This window comes from Lissotriton helveticus, chromosome 2_1 (assembly GCF_964261635.1).
Source record: "Lissotriton helveticus chromosome 2_1, aLisHel1.1, whole genome shotgun sequence".
In the NCBI taxonomy this organism is placed as follows: Eukaryota; Metazoa; Chordata; class Amphibia; order Caudata; family Salamandridae; genus Lissotriton; species Lissotriton helveticus.
The window spans coordinates 381,484,134-381,500,032 of NC_136059.1; the positions used below are offsets into that span (position 1 = coordinate 381,484,134).

The 15,899-nt window shown below is 47.8% G+C and overlaps 1 protein-coding gene across 1 annotated transcript in view; it reads left to right on the plus strand.

The window, feature by feature from the left end:
• Positions 1–3,137: 3,137 nt before the first annotated feature.
• The window catches only part of PTGER4 (prostaglandin E receptor 4), a 29,445-nt gene continuing 16,683 nt past the window's right edge, over positions 3,138–15,899 (plus strand). Inside the window, exon 1 of the mRNA XM_078674998.1 lies at positions 3,138–5,574. Coding sequence (XP_078531124.1) covers positions 4,720–5,574 — 855 coding nt within the window. The 5' untranslated portion in view covers positions 3,138–4,719. The remainder of the gene's footprint in view (positions 5,575–15,899) is intronic.

Genomic DNA, 15,899 nt, shown 5'->3' on the forward strand with positions numbered 1-15,899 from the left:
CTTGCTATATCTATCGCGTAAGCGATGCTTTACGAGAATTAAGTCAGGGGCTTTTAAAAATGCTCCCAAAGGCTGCAGGTGGATCGGGTACAGTGCGTGTGCGTCAGGCGCGCGCACCATTTGTCGGCCTGCAGCCTTTGGGAGCAGTTTTGCGGCCGCTTTGATGTTCTCAGTGAGCCGCGTGGCCAAGAACCATTTGCCATGGTTCTTGGAGTCGGGCGGCTTTTATAGCAGTTCCTTTATATCCCACTCACTTGTATCTTTACATGCAGTACAAACGCAGTAGGCCAAACGTGGAATCCCTGTAAGTGCAACTAAGCCTTCCAGGCTTCTGCGGAAGGTAAAATAAGTACCAGTAAGTTGCTTACAAACGACTTCTGTTGCTTATTACACTATGAGGCTCCATGAAAGAACAAGTTATTAGACATCATCCTATCCATAATATGCATCATCTAACAGTTTGCTGCAACATCTGGGACTGGGGAACAGCAGGAGAGACTATTATTTAACAAGAGACATTTTGATGCCCCATCGGACTCCCGGAGGAAGCACAACGTTGTGGGAAAAAAATCAGTTAACAAAATATGCAACTGTTCACCATGTTCCAATCACTGGCTTTCGTTGTGGCTGTCTGCAAAGTTTGGATGAGGCTTTCTGCTGTTTCCACCCCAGCCCCGCCAACTTCAGCAGGAGACAGATAACAAACACCACGGACACACAGGCAGCTGAAAGGCTGGGCGTCATTCCTGAGCACCATTGATTTTACGTTAAAAAATAGCTACACGTGTATTAATCGATGTGGCCTCCCAACAGTATTTGTCAACAGCCCTCTTCCTACTGTTAAAAGTCACCCCAAAATATATTGTGTCCTAAAGTTTAGATAGGAGTATTATTAGCACGCTCATTTTATCGAATTCGAAGACTGACTGGAACTTGGCCACACCTGTGCAGGATACGAATACATAACGGGCAGGTTAAATACGCTTCTCTACAGCTTGCGCTCAGCCCACCAGTCTTTCTCACCATTTCTGCAATGGATTCGTCCGCGGCCGACGGTGAAATGGGAAAAAGGACCTGGGAGGCATGTGCTGTGTCTGTAGAACATTCCATGCATGGTATCATGGGCGGGGGAGCAGGAATGGATTGAAGCTTCCCCCATTGCTTGGCCAGCTGAAGACGGATGTGGACAGGTGCCCAAAGTGTGTCCGCCTCTCAGGGACAGGGCAACACGTGTCAACAGTCAATGGAAAATTCCTCTCACACAACAACACACACAACACCACACATGCACACACACACACACCACCCACACACAACACCACCCACACACAACACACACACCACACACACACACCGCACACACCAAACACACACCACCACACAACACCACACAACACACAACACCACACACACCACACCACACACACAACACCACACACACACACCACCACACACACAAAACAACATACACACAACCACACACCCAACCACACTCACAACCACACACACAACCACACACACACACAACCACACTGTCAGTGCACACTTTCAACAGACACCATAAGTCGCCAGTGCACGCTTTCACCGGGCACAAACACCACTAGCCATCAATGCACGCTTTCACCGAGCAGAAACACCACCAGCCGTCAGTGCACGCTTCCACCAGACACTCACCACACACACACTCACAACCACACTCCCAACCACACACACAACCACACACACACACAACCACACCGTCAGTGCACACTTTCACCAGACACAGACACCATAAGTTATCGGTGCACACTTTCACCGGGCAAAAACACCACCAGCCATCAGTGCACGCTTTCACTGGGCACAAACACCACCAGCCATCAGTGCATGCTTCCACCAGGAACACACACACACACCACCAGCCATCAGTGCACGCTTTCACCAGGAACACACACACCAATAGCCGTCAGTGCACGCTTCCACCAGGCACACACACCACCAGTCATCAGTGCACAATTTCTACAGGCACACACACCACCAGCCATCAGTGCACAAATCAATTGTTAACGCATCCACAATTAACTATTGTAGCAATCACAGAATGGCGCACTGTACTTTTAAACATATTCATCTAAAGCGCAGCATACCACCGCTACAAAAATACACTTTTTTTGGCCTACAATTTATAGACTTTTGTTGTAATTGGTGTTGCTATATTTAGCAATGCCAATAGCTCAAACTTAATTACTGCGAGACCTATTGCTGCATTGCAAATGCTTGCTCTGATTCGTATTGAAGTTCTTCAGCGTCCCTTATTAGTGAAAAGATGTAGTCTTAATGTTGTGTCTGTTGATGTGCCTGATTTAGGTTCTGAAAATGGGGTCTCGCAAAGCATATATCGACTTTTGTCACAGATGACTACATTACTGCTTTGCTTCAGTGGGTGTGTAACAGAAGGAGAACGAGAGGATGAAAAAGAACCTGCAAGAGGATAAAATAAGAAGTGATGCAGTAAAACTTGTGCCTTTTCTGACATTTTATATTTTTTTATAATTTAAGTGCAAATTAATTCTATTGATGAACTGAGCAACTTCTTGTAGTCGGAACATGGAAGAATGATTGTACGTATGTTTGTCAAGATGCCATACTGGTGTTAGTCGGGCCAGCGCAGCCTCTAGCGATCAAAGATGAAAGTGCACTGTTTCGGAAGGGACGTTTTATAATCCAACGTCAACCGATAACCGGGGAGTCCCTGAAAGACCAAGTTTTCTGGAGTTCCCCGCTGTGATACTTACCGAAGGCAAAGTACATTTTTATATATTCGTTTAAGATTTATCTGGAAACCTGTAGAAATAGCTCTCCAAATATAACAACTCTGAAACTTCTAGCGACCGAACGCTCACTTTGTAATTAATATATGTCATTTTTTGCACAGCTTGTTGCTGTACCCCTGTAAGTGTTTACTCGTTTGCACCTGTAGCAGGCCCGCTCGGGGACACCGGCGGAATCTTCAGCCTCTCGTTGGTCCGTACAGCGGCCGCACCGCGCGCTCTGCCCCGCGCGCTCGCTGGGCGTCCATCCATCTCCCGATGCGCTGCACAGCTGAGGAAACCCCTTCGATCTCTTGCAACCAATGGTTGTCGAGACGGGGCGGGGCGAGTGGGCCGCTCTAGGGAAACTTGAACAGTACACACGCGCTCAAAGGGTTCTGCCGGGCGGGCGTGGGAGCAAGAGCACTGGACCGTCTGCTCCAGGGACCCTGCGCGCTAACAAGGCACGGGACCGGCGGCGCACACTGGGAACAGCACAGAAGAGTGCCCGGCACACCAGAGAAAGCGAGACTTCGACGCCTGCTGCAGAGGTCATAAGGGCACAGGACTGTCGACCACAGGGGGCTACAGGACTTCCTGCTCCAGATACCCTGCAAAGATCCCGGCACAGGTCTGCACTCCCTTCTCCAGAGGTCCTGCAAGACCTGTCCAGAGACACTGAACTCAAGAGACACGTGGGTGCCCGGCCTGTCCTAGAAATTTAAGGGGTACGGGAGGGCTTTGTCGGCGCCAGGGACCCTGCACAAACCAGGCACCCAGCTTGCGCCACAGTCCCGGGGCGCACAAGGCTGCTCTTTCTGCCCTAAAGGTACAGGAGACGCACGGGTGACATTTGACCTTTGAGAGTGCGTTAATGGACACACGAGCGAGCAAAGGGCTAGCCATCCTGCTGTAGATGCCCGAGCACACAAGGAGGCAAAGGTCTGCCTAGCCTGCTCCAGATACTTTTCAGACTTGGAGGAAGAGTTAAAAGCCGGATAAAGGGATCCAGGGGGGACTACCCCAACTCTGTATAACAGGAGGAGCTGATGACCCTCGGCGAGGAAGGGGGGAGGAGGGGCTCATAGCTGGTACACGCCCAACGAGCTGAAGGCTTCTGTGCACACACTCAAAGTCCAGGCCACCTGGAGCTCACGCCGTGCTGAGGAGCTGCAACCTTTTCAAAGTCTGTAACTCACGCCCACGGGAGAGCGGTAAAGGCGGGGAGCGAGCACCTGGCACTTTCATCAGCAGACCTCGGCCAGCACTGTGGAGAACAGGATAGAGCTATGAAAGGGGCAGGATCCGGGAAAGTGATCTCCCCTGAGAACTTAACCTGAAACTTCAAACCACCACGACCCTCAGAAAAGGGCACTTTTCCACACAAACAACCCCCACCGGGGCCTTCTTTTGACGAACGAAATAAGACCTTATTTTTGGGGAAGTATCAAACAGGAAAGCGGATGTGCTGCAATTCTTAACTACAGCTTTAAGCAAGATTTGATTATTGTGTGAATACAACCACTTGATTTGTTTTTATCCAGCTTTACAAACGCTGTCCTGCGCAGAAGTTAGATGGAATTTAAGAAAAGCAGCACATGGGTAATACACCTTTATGTGTTATTTGGCAGACTCAATTTTGGCTGAAAAAGGTTGACAACGACAAGCTGAACTCTGCGTGAATTGGGTTGGACACGCCTACTGTGATTTGATCTGGATGCTCGACTGATTATGAGGAGGTCTTCCCCAGCACTGGTTCTTGCATAGATTCGCACGCCTTCCTTTTAAAATAGAATTCCCTGTTTCCTTGCAGGAGACAGCCCCAAGTTGGCTTGATTGAATGAACTTCAGAGCAGCCGCAGAGCTGTTTAGCGCTAAACTGAAGGATTTGTTCTTGGTTTAAGGCTCCCACCTGTGTACAGCTGAGGACGAAATGGAGGAGGGATACCTGACAGATGCTCTTAACAACTCCACGGGGAACTGGACTCTCCAGCCCCTCATCAGCGGGGGGCCAACATCGGGGTCCAGCAAGTCAATCACCATCCCCGCCATCATGTTCATCTTTGGCGTGGTGGGCAACCTGATCGCTATTGTAGTGCTGTGCAAGTCCCGCAAAGAGCAGAAGGAGACCACTTTCTACACTCTGGTGTGCGGCCTGGCTCTCACCGACTTGCTGGGGACCTGCCTGGTCAGCCCCGTCACCATCGCCACCTATATCCAACAGAAATGGCCCGGTGGGGACGAGCTGTGCGAGTACAGCTCCTTCATCCTGCTCTTCTTTAGCCTCTCGGGCCTCTCCATCATCTGCGCCATGTCCATCGAACGCTACCTTGCCATTAACCATGCCTACTTCTACAGCCACTATGTGGACAAACGCCTGGCCGGTCTGACCCTCTGCGCTATCTACGCCTCCAATGTCCTCTTCTGTGCGCTGCCGAGCATGGGCCTGGGCAAGTCCACATTTCAGTACCCGCAGACCTGGTGCTTCATTGACTGGCGAAGCAACGTGTCGCGGCACGCTGCCTACTCGTACATGTACGCGGGCTTCAGCTCCTTCTTGATCCTGGCCACCGTGCTCTGCAACGTGCTGGTGTGCGCGGCGCTCATCCGCATGCACCGGCAGTTCGTGCGCCGCACTTCGCTGGGCGCGGATGCCCACCGCATGGGGGAGCCCGCCTCTCGCCGCCGGGGCCGCAGCTTTCGCCGCATGGCCGGTGCCGAGATTCAGATGGTCATCCTGCTCATTGCCACTTCGGTGGTGGTGCTCATCTGCTCCATACCGCTGGTGGTAAGTACGTGGCTCCTTGCTAACACCCCCAAGCTGTCCTGCGTCTCTTCCTACTTTCTTTTCTGCTCCTCAATACTAGCGAGGCTGTCTATTCCTCACCCATTACCCAAACCTCTCCTGAATAAATATATAAACAAGATAACCTTTTCCGTTCCACTGTTTGGTAAGAATACATTCCTAGACCTGTCTCTTTGCCAACACACCCACCCGTCCCATGTCTCATACTCAAGCCTCACCTCATCCATTGCACGAGTGGTGGGTTCAGGTCCTCTACCTTACCACTCGATAGGGTAAGCTGTGCGTCTGCCATCCTAGATTTCAAACATCTAACATATTATTTAACTAAGGCACATTGCACCCATATGCGCCTACGATTCTATCCAAGCCACATAATTTGCAAGAATGCCTCCAACATTAACAGCCATTGCATGACAAGAGACGGACAACGGCGCAATCTAGCAGAATCCCAGAACCGGACATACTACCCGTTTTTTTCAAAGGTGCGTCGGGACCACAGACAAGGTGGTAATGTGCTATAGAGATGCACACAGTAAAATACACTGCTAGTGCCGACGGCATTACTGACTGCCTGATTATTATCGTACAGTGAGCAAACTCGCACAATTCTGCTCCCGCCCCCCCCCCCCCCGTTAATCCTCTGGTAGTTAATACATTGTGTAAAAACCCTTTGTTAGTTAAAGGATATTGGTTAAACAACCTGTAACGTTTTCATATGTACCCATATCCTCTCCAGTATTTTCTCTATCTCTTTTCTGCACATTACCTGTTATTGTGAAATGTATGCATGTGTAATTTCTAGTGTACTCTGTCTATATCTTGCTGTTATATCACTTGCCGTTCATGACCTCGACACATACGTCGAAATTGTTCTCACCCAAACCCTCTTTATTAATAAGTAATGACATGTCTATTGTGAAGGCTGCTACGCGAAACTTCAAATTGTAATAAGTGCCATGCATAAAGCTTTCAGAGTTGTCAAGTATCGACGGTCTGTGTGTGAGTACCTCACCCCAACCAGGTTTGTTGCTTTACATTCTGGAACTTTGTTCTGATTTTAATCAGTGGAGGACAGAACTTACACGCCCCATGATACAAAGCAAACACCAGAGCTGTGCGCGGACCTTGCAAACGTGAGAGCCCCTGGCTTTACTGAACCAGCTTTGCAACAGCGTGCAACATCATAAACTCACTCTATACAATGATCAAGTATTAACTAACAATGTTTGTGCATATTCAGAGCTTCTTGGTGTCCGTGTGCTACGTTACACTTTTTGCCAGTCCTAGTTTTCTTCAGCGTACAGAGCTTTTTCTGGATACTTTTTAGATACGAGTCCTAGCTTTTCAGCCACCAACACTTTGGATGCTGGGACTTTTGAGCACATACTTGCAATGTGAAAAATGTAACTACAGTTTCCAACGTGCAACAGGGTGCTGGTTAAAAAACCGGGATTGGTTGGAAGTCATAGGACCAACGCTTGCGAGCTGAGCAGCTGTCCTCTCCAAGCGCTGTTTTTTAGGTACATATCCCCCTCTCACAGATGTGGCTGTTGTGAACCCGCCACTGATTCATATAAACAAACATACGCTTAACCTAACTTTGTTGGTGACTCCTCGCTCAGCTCCACCATTACTCACTTTTGACCTCCCAACTTCCCCTTAAATCATCTAAATGGCCCGGACTCCGGTGACGTTTTACTAAATGCCAATTAAAGTCTTACTGTAGATAGTTAAAAGCTCCACTGTCAGCGTTGACCTAATAAGCGGCGTCCATATTATCGCAGAGTGGGGTGTGCATAACAGCCCTCCGGTGCAACGCACAAGCGCGCCGTGAAAGCAGAAACGTGATGAGACGGGGAACGCGCTTTCTCCATTATGTCGTCTCTGGCCCTGGCTGATGATAAACCCAGAGTCTGTATGACCCTAAGTCCACGCCTGGCGTAGCTAACCTCCTCAACCGCGGAGAGAAGCAAACCCGAAACCAGCAGGTTTCAGACGGGTCCTAGCGGAAGGCTTCGCTGGGCTGTTCTGCTTCTTTAAAATATTGTGATACTACTTTTGGTTTCAACCTATAAATAGACAGCTAGGAGTAAAACAACCTAAACTTAAAATAAAGATCTGGCCTGCACGAGTAGTCATCCAAGCCGCGGGGCACCTCAGTGTCTCTGCGTCATTCCTATACCAAGTGTTGACACTGTAGAGGTGACTGGCGGCAGGGTACAACGACGTATGGGCAGTACGTTGTTACAACGACGTTCACGTAACGTCGGGTTATCAAATCTGCGTAGAAGTGAACATTTACTTGCAGTCAAGAGCAAACGTCATGGGACGTACCCACACGCGCACCGCCTTTACCCGTCACCGAGCAGCAGCGTTGTACGTCAACTGCCCATGATGTCAGCACGCTTGCCTTTTCCAGACGCGCAGGATCTGCCTCTTAATAAATGGTAGAAATACCCAGCGTGCGCATCAGGAACATACCACCTGTTTGAGTCGCTAATAAGGGCTATATGTGGAGAAGTGTGGCTCACTGGTTAGAGGCGGCAGACCCTGAACCAGCGGTCAAACCCCATACATGCCAACATTTCAGGAGAGCAAAGTGGGAGATTAAAAAAAAAAAATCGGGAGAATGGGGCTTTGAATCGGGGTACTGTCATGTGTGAGCTTTGGGAGTGTGCTGCTGTAGGATCGGACATTTGAAACGCAAATGCACGTTTTTGTCTTCCCTTTCAGATGCACATGGAGCACAATGGCAGAAAGAGAGAGGGTGATGCAAGTGTTGGGCACTGGCCTGGCAGGTTGTTGGCAGTGCATGCACCCGTCACCACCCATCCCTTGTAGCAGCCCGGGATGAAACGCCCCCCCCCCCCCCCAAGTACTTCGCATGTCTTTAAAAGACGATTCCCTTGTCAATGACGTTTTGTTTGTTTTTCATCCCTTCGGGAGCCCCTGCATCGCCACTCTTTGCTGGAAGAATTAGCACTTTACCCAATACCAAGCACTGTCAGCTGAAACCCTTGAGGAATCGGGTTTTTGCTTGTAGGAATCGGGAGGCGGGAGACTAGCCTTCAAATCGGTAGTCTCACGCCTGAATCGGGAGGGTTGGCATGCCTGAAACCCGGAACCCTGGGTTCAATTCCCGACGCGGCAGGGTCTTGAGCCCAAATATCCACGGACTCGATAATTCTCGTTTCGGTGCCTACTCGAGTCACAGGTTCACACTCTGCAGCTCTGGGCATTAGCTTGCTTAATCTCCACTATGCGCCCCCCCCCCCCCCTCCCCCGCGGGATTCACCTTGGGGATGCCCAGTACGGTTATCTCACGGGAAAAACCAGGATGGGTTCCCAAGGCAAGCGCCGAGATGCCTACGGGTAATCGAGCGCTATATAAGAATAATATGTCAGTATAGGCTCGTGCCTCGGGGCATCCCTGTACTATGAACCTCAGGCGTCTACGCGTATTCCAAAAACGCCGTGACATGCGATGCTTCAGCTGCTTAATTTACCGCCCCCTTGAAAAACAATTAGATTGTCTAGCCAGCGGCCTACATACAGGATTCCGCAGCACAAAAGCAACCACTGGGCTCATCTGCTTTAATGCTTGCATTAGTAAAGCACTTTACCAAGCAGCTATCTTGCCAAGGCCGCACATCTTTTAGGTATAGCCCTTAGGGCATTGTTATCTCTGGTCAAGCAGGCCACGCTAAGCGCTGCCATATTCACTGGCGGATAGATATATATGCCTCACAGTGTGTTCTTCATGCGTACTTCTTGCTCGGAGTTAAATACTCCTTAGAATGCAAGCGTACGGCGCAGAAAAGTTCTCAAAAAATGAAAGAATACTTACACTCCACCCAATTCCATCGTAATTCTTATTGCTAGCAATACCAAACACTTATCGAGGATGTTTAGACCGCTCTTCAGATTGCTGTGTCACGTTCATTTCCCTTAAAAGTATGTGTGTGATTAGCAGCCAAGCTTTGAGTCAGAAGTGAAATTTAAACCAGTCCTTTTCTACACAACATAGCCGCAATAGTTTGTTTGGTTGCTCACTGCTTGCAGAGATTCTAGAAGGAGGATGTACATGCTTCCCACTCAATTTAGTCGCAGACCTCACACACTTGTCTGTCCAGGCCCCATGCAAAGCACCCCGCCGCCCCCTCCTGCACGCAGGATTTGCATTCTGCCATCAAGTTGAATACACTCTTCTTTTTGACCTGCAACACAATCGGTAGCAGAATTGATCGACATTTTGTGGTTGGACGGAAAAGATCACACACATTACTGCAGTGTAGCCATTTATGCCAATAACAGGATACTTAGGGAAGTATAGAGACTTCTTCTACAGGCCTGTGTACACGAAAAACTGGATAGGATAGAATAGCGTCAGATACCTTTAGGATGTACTTACCTTGATTCTGTTCCAGCTCTTGGCATTTTAAATGTGTGGCAATTGCCCAGTTTTCGTACTGCCGATTTGAATCATGTTTTAATCAAGAAAGACAAACAGCCCAAACATCAAAAAGAGAAGCCAGGAGGATGTCAGACTTCCATAGATTGCATTGTGTTAATAGTATCACTTTTTAATGCTAAACATTGCTAATATCAATATTAATTGTAGTTTCCAGTGACCGATTTGTCTTTCCCCATGGGCGTAGGATTTATTCCCCCCCAGAGTTTGGGGAGGGCGTTCGGGGACGCGAGGGACAGAAAAACTTCTTTGCACGGCCCCTGTTCACAGGGCCAATGGAGCGTTAGAACACTACATAGGAGGGCCCTGCATTCCTGCCTTTGGTCAGGGTCGAATGTTTTCTCCGGTGCCCGAGGACCAATTCTTGAGGCCAGATGTGGGCTGTTGTTTTTCAGATTTGGGGCAGGCTCCCCATTTAGCACAAACTTGGCCTGCCATTGCAATTCTCCATAGAATAACAATGAACAGGCGGAGCAGGCACAGCATGTGGTGCGTCTCTTCCTATCCTGGGCCAAGGGCACCCCAGGGAGGCCTCTGTCCCAGCTTCTGAATAGAGAATTCACACCGTCCTGACAAAGGGAAGCGCTGGGAGCTAAACATAGAGTTCTTCTTTGATCAGGTGTTCAACTCGCCTCAAATACAGGGGAAAGCAAACCTGCTCCTCCTTACCCGTTTACTGTAGATTTGGCACTTAATGGAAGTGCATTGCCAGCAGATCCCCTGAGGAATGTGTTTGTGCTCTGTGACCGGGCTATTGTAGTCTAACCGGTCCATTACTTTAGTGCAACAGGAGCCCCCCCCCCCCCCAAAAAGCATTTCGGATTCATCAAACCGATAAAAAGTTTGATCGTGTGCTCCTTTTTGAGAAAAAAATGAATTCAAATCAAACAAGCGAAACTGAAAGTTTTTATCTCCTGTAGTTTTAATAGTTAAGAAGTCACTCAGACTTAATTTCTTTCTGCTATGGTATTGCGCGGGTCGGACTGGTTGGTAGGGCAATCTGGTGGTGACAGAAGGGCTGGTCCATCAGTTCAGTGTTTGGCTGTTTTTTTTTTTATTAGGCTTTTTGTGGGGCCGTTTTGTGATCTGGTGAACTGGTTTTTTTACTGTTGATTTCCCTGATGTTACCGCAAACATTACTTGCAGCAGGCGCATGTGTGTGCGGTCTGCGATACCTAAGGCCACTGGAATTATGCAATTGTTCAGCCACCGGTTTTTAAAATAATTATGCATTTGCCACATAATCCATCTTTTGCACAATCTGCAGATTTGAATGGGAAAAATGCTCGTAGCTAAAACGGTTCAAATATTACTAAAACGCAATGTCACATTTCTGTTGCATATTGCTGTATTTGGATATCAAACTGTTACTAATGGGGTACAACCAATGTGTAGAGATTAACCAGGGTAAACATGTCAAACTAATGAAATAATACTATTACAAAATGTGCTGCATTACGCTGCATAATTTTGCTTCTTCTTGCCACGTAACTTGCTAGACTCTGCTCCTTAATTTGGCCTTTACCTACCACATAATTCCAGTGGCCCTGGCCATACCTTTCAAAACACCTATGCAGTGTCTTTACAATTTCAGTCCTACCTGACTCACTACTTGGCCACTTGTATTTTAGTGCCAGGGCCTGTTTTCTGTCCCAGTCTGACCCTGCCTCCAGTACTTATGATTATTATTATTATTATTATTATTATTATTATTACTATTATTATTTTTATAGAGCGCGCAGCTACCCGGAAGTTTCCCGGCGCTATGGACAGGATGAAAGAGGACCTAGCAAAAGTGAGGCTCAGGGCCTGGAGTAGAGAATAGACTATTGGTTAAACAAACACGTTTTTAGATCCCTACGAAATTTGAGGAAGCTGGGTTCTGTGCGAAGGTGATGGGGGAGAGATTCCAGAGGGAGGGCGCGCGCTAGATAAGAGCAGGAACGTCCGCCCATTCCAACTCACTTTATCCTAGGTACCTGAAACTTGTACCTGTTTAAGGGACGGAGGACACGTGAAGGGCAGTATTGGTGAACTAGAGTTCTAAGATAGGGTGGTGCCCTGCCTGAGTTGATTCTGTGCATGCAGCACATGGCTTTGAACTTTGTGCGACTTTCAATTCGGAGCCAGTGAAGGTTTCGTAAGGGGGTTAATGTGGAGGATTTGTTAGGCAGTTTGCAAAGTAACCTAACCGCTGCGTTTTGTACCATCTGAAGTATCCTCGTTACTTCCTTGCTGGCACCTAGGTACAGGATGTTGCCGTAGTCCAGTCTAGATGTTATTAGAGCCTGGACTATGTTTTTTTGTGTCCTGAGGAAGCATCCACATGATCTTCCTGAGCCACTTTAGGATAGTGAAACAGGTCGAAGCAACTCTGACCACTTGTTGCTTCATGGACATTTGGTCATCAAAAATGATGTCAAGGTTGCGGGCAGTTTTAGAGGGGGAAGGAAGAGGACCCATCTGGGACGGCCAATGATGTGGGCCCCACAGAGCTGCATTGTTACCAAAAAGGAGGAGTTCAGTCTTTCCCCGTTAAGTTTGAGTTTGTTTTCATGCATCCATTTGGCGATATCATTGAGTACAGAGCAAATGGAAGATGGGTTAGAGTGTGCATTGGCGGAGAGTGAATAGATAAGCTGGGTATCATCAGCGTATGAGCAAATAGTAAGCCCAGTTTGTTCCGCAATGGTGGCTAAGGGGCTGATGTACAGGTTGAAAAGTAGAGGGCTCAGGATGGAGCCTTGAGGGACACCGTACTGTGAGTTATGTATTTTAGAAACCGATGTGGGGGGGAAACTTGAAAAGTTCTATCATGGAGAAAACTTGCGAGCCACTCAAGAGCAGGTCCAGTAATACCGCCATATTGAAGGGTGTTGAGAAGGATGGTATGGGAAACCGTGTCAAATGTGGCACTTGGGTCGAGCAAAATGAGTGCCACGGTTTCCCCATTGTCAACCTGACTGCGTATAGTCTCGGCGACACCTAAAAAAGTGTTGATTCTGTCGAGAATCCTGCCCTAAAGCCAGACTGAGATTTGTGGAGGAGGTTCCTTGATTCAGCATATTTAGTGAGTTGTATATTGATATGTTTTTCTAAATTTTTAGGAAAGACCGGGAGAAGCGAGATCGGGCGGAAATTAGAAGGATTTTCTGGATCTGCATTAGCCTTTTTCAGCAAAGGTACTATCATAGCATGTTTCCATGCATTAGGAACCTTGGCTACCCATAGGGATGTATTAAGAAGCTCTAAAAGGAGATTGAGGGTGGGTGTATCTAAGGTTTGTAGAACTTGTGGGGAAAAAGGATCCATAGGAGAACCTGATTTGATGTTACTGATGATATCGAGTAATGTGGAAATATTGAGAGGGTCCCATGTTGCTAAATGCTGACTGGTGTTACTGGGAGTTTGATCCTGTAAAACATGTTCAGTGCGGATAGCCAGTTTGGGGAGTGCAGATGCTGTGCGGGAGGGAGTCCGGTCATCAAAACCAGCATAGATGTTATCAATTTTGTTGATGAAGAATTCAGCCAGAGCATTGTATTGTGTGGAATCCAAACATGGGGCTTTTGGTTGGCAAGTAGTGCCAGAAAGTTCTGGCACAGCTTTAAAAAGTGCTTTGGGGCGATTATGTGCGTTCAAGATGGTTACATTGACGTATTCTGCCCTGGCCGTGTTAGAGTGCATGATATTTAGTTAGGGCAGATTTATACAATAACTTGGTGCAGGGATCATAAGGAGTGCGCCACCGCCGCTCTAAGTGTTTGCATATGTTTTTTTCCCGATTTAAGTGATTCAGTAAACCACAGGGCAGGAGGGTGGTGCGAATTATACTTTTTCTTTCTCTGGGGGAGGCATACATTGACAGCGGAGCTAAGCCAACTATGGATGACCGCTTCCTCTACAATGTTCGTTATAGTAGTGAGGGGCCTGGTGTTGTCTAGACATGCGTTGAAATTAAGTGTCCAGTTTTTTCCAGTTTCTAGTCACCCTGGATTCTGCGGAAAGTGTTTGAGTTGTGGGAGACCGATGGATAATTATAGAAAATTCCACCAAGTAGTCATCTGACCAGGTGATAGGTCGGTGTGGCTTACATGTAATAGTGTCGAGATTAGAGAAAATGGGGTCAAGTAAGTTTCATGCCTTATGTGTTGGGCCTGAGTTACAAAGGGTGAGATTCAGCGCTGCTAGGTCGAGATGAGATTGGTGCTGGTGTGGCAGGAGGAGTCATTGAAATGGATGTTGAGGTCTCCTACAATCAGGAAGTTAGTGGCGTCTAGCAAAAAGGGCGCAATGAGCTCAGGAAGAGAGGCAGGCCAAGAGCTAGCTGTACCAGGGGCGCGGTAGATAATTCCAGTAAGGGTAAAATTAGGGGAGAGCAGAAGCTTAAAAAGGCCGGTTTCACAGTTTTGTATGTCTAGATCCACCCACTTACATTTTATAGGTATTTTGAAAAATAATTGCTATCCCTCCTCCCTCTTTACCCACCCTGTTCCTGCCGATGTAAGTATAATTATCGGGGAGGGCTGATGCTATGTCCGGGCCGGAGCTGTCATTTAGCCAGGTCTCATTGAGGAATAGAGCAGCTGGTTGTGATGTAATGAGTAGGTCAAAGACGTCTCTCTTGTGCTTTGACAATGATCTACAGTTCAGACTTATAAAAGTAAGTTCGTGAGGGGGGGTCTGTATATTTGTGCGTGAGCAGGGGTTGCAGAAAATCTGAAGTCACCATGTTTAATGTGGAGGGTAGGGATAGAAGGGATAGGTTGCAACCTGAGCATAAGGAAGGAGTTTGGTAACAGCTAAGGGACGCGGCCTGGGAGCACTGTGTAGACTTGAGATTTAGTAGGGCTTCTCTGGAATATCTACGCGTTTCTGTGGAGATTATAGCAGAGGAACTGGCCCCTTGCCCCGACCCCACTACCTTGTGGGTCACACAAGGCTGCTGTTAAGAACGTTCCCGCCCACAAGGCAGTGATGGAATTGTGTGAATTAGAAAACTGGTAACTGTGCTACAAAGTGGAGGCAGGGTCAGAGATGGGACTACACAGGGATTGCCCCCTCCCTATTTTGGCAGAACCAGAGAAAACCAGACGCTTTCTACCCTACACCTTCCGGGCCTCCTACTACCCTTCAGTGACCCCAGCAAGGCTAATACATTTTCTATCTGCACATGCCCAGGTCTAGCCCCACTGATTATCAGCAACCTTTGAAAGAAACAAGCAGATGGGCCAAAACAACCTCTCTCTTTCCTAACACACACCATCGTGGCATTAAGCATGATCTCTCCTTTCCTGACTGCTCCACTTCATGATGCACAGATCTGACTGTCGCACTCCATTTATAACAGACTTCTGAGCAACTGAGGCTGCCTTCCACGATAACCCCAGGCTGTGAGAAAAAAAGACAATAGAAAGGAGAAGATATATGCGTTTCAAAGCTCCCAGCTCCAGGTACAGCTCAGATGCATTTTTTAGGGATCTTTCTACCCCCTGTTGCCTCTCTGCTTTGAACCATATTTAGTACGTTTTGTTTAGTATCCAAAAACTTTTTTCAGCCGATTCAGAGCATTTTGACACCATACATTTGGAATATCAGCGTGCAGTCAGGTCAGTTAGATGTACTTTTCTGACCATAAATCCAGTTAGGAGAGTTACCTCCTTCTCAAAATACATTTTGTTGTATTTTATCAAAGGGAGAGGATGTGCCATTATGGTCAGAGATGCCAACTTTGGAATTGGGGAACCAGGTTCAAGTCTTGGTATGGGCTGAATGTTCTGTGAATCTTAGCATGCCACCTACACTTCCTGTACCTCTTCTTCTTTTTTTTTTTTTT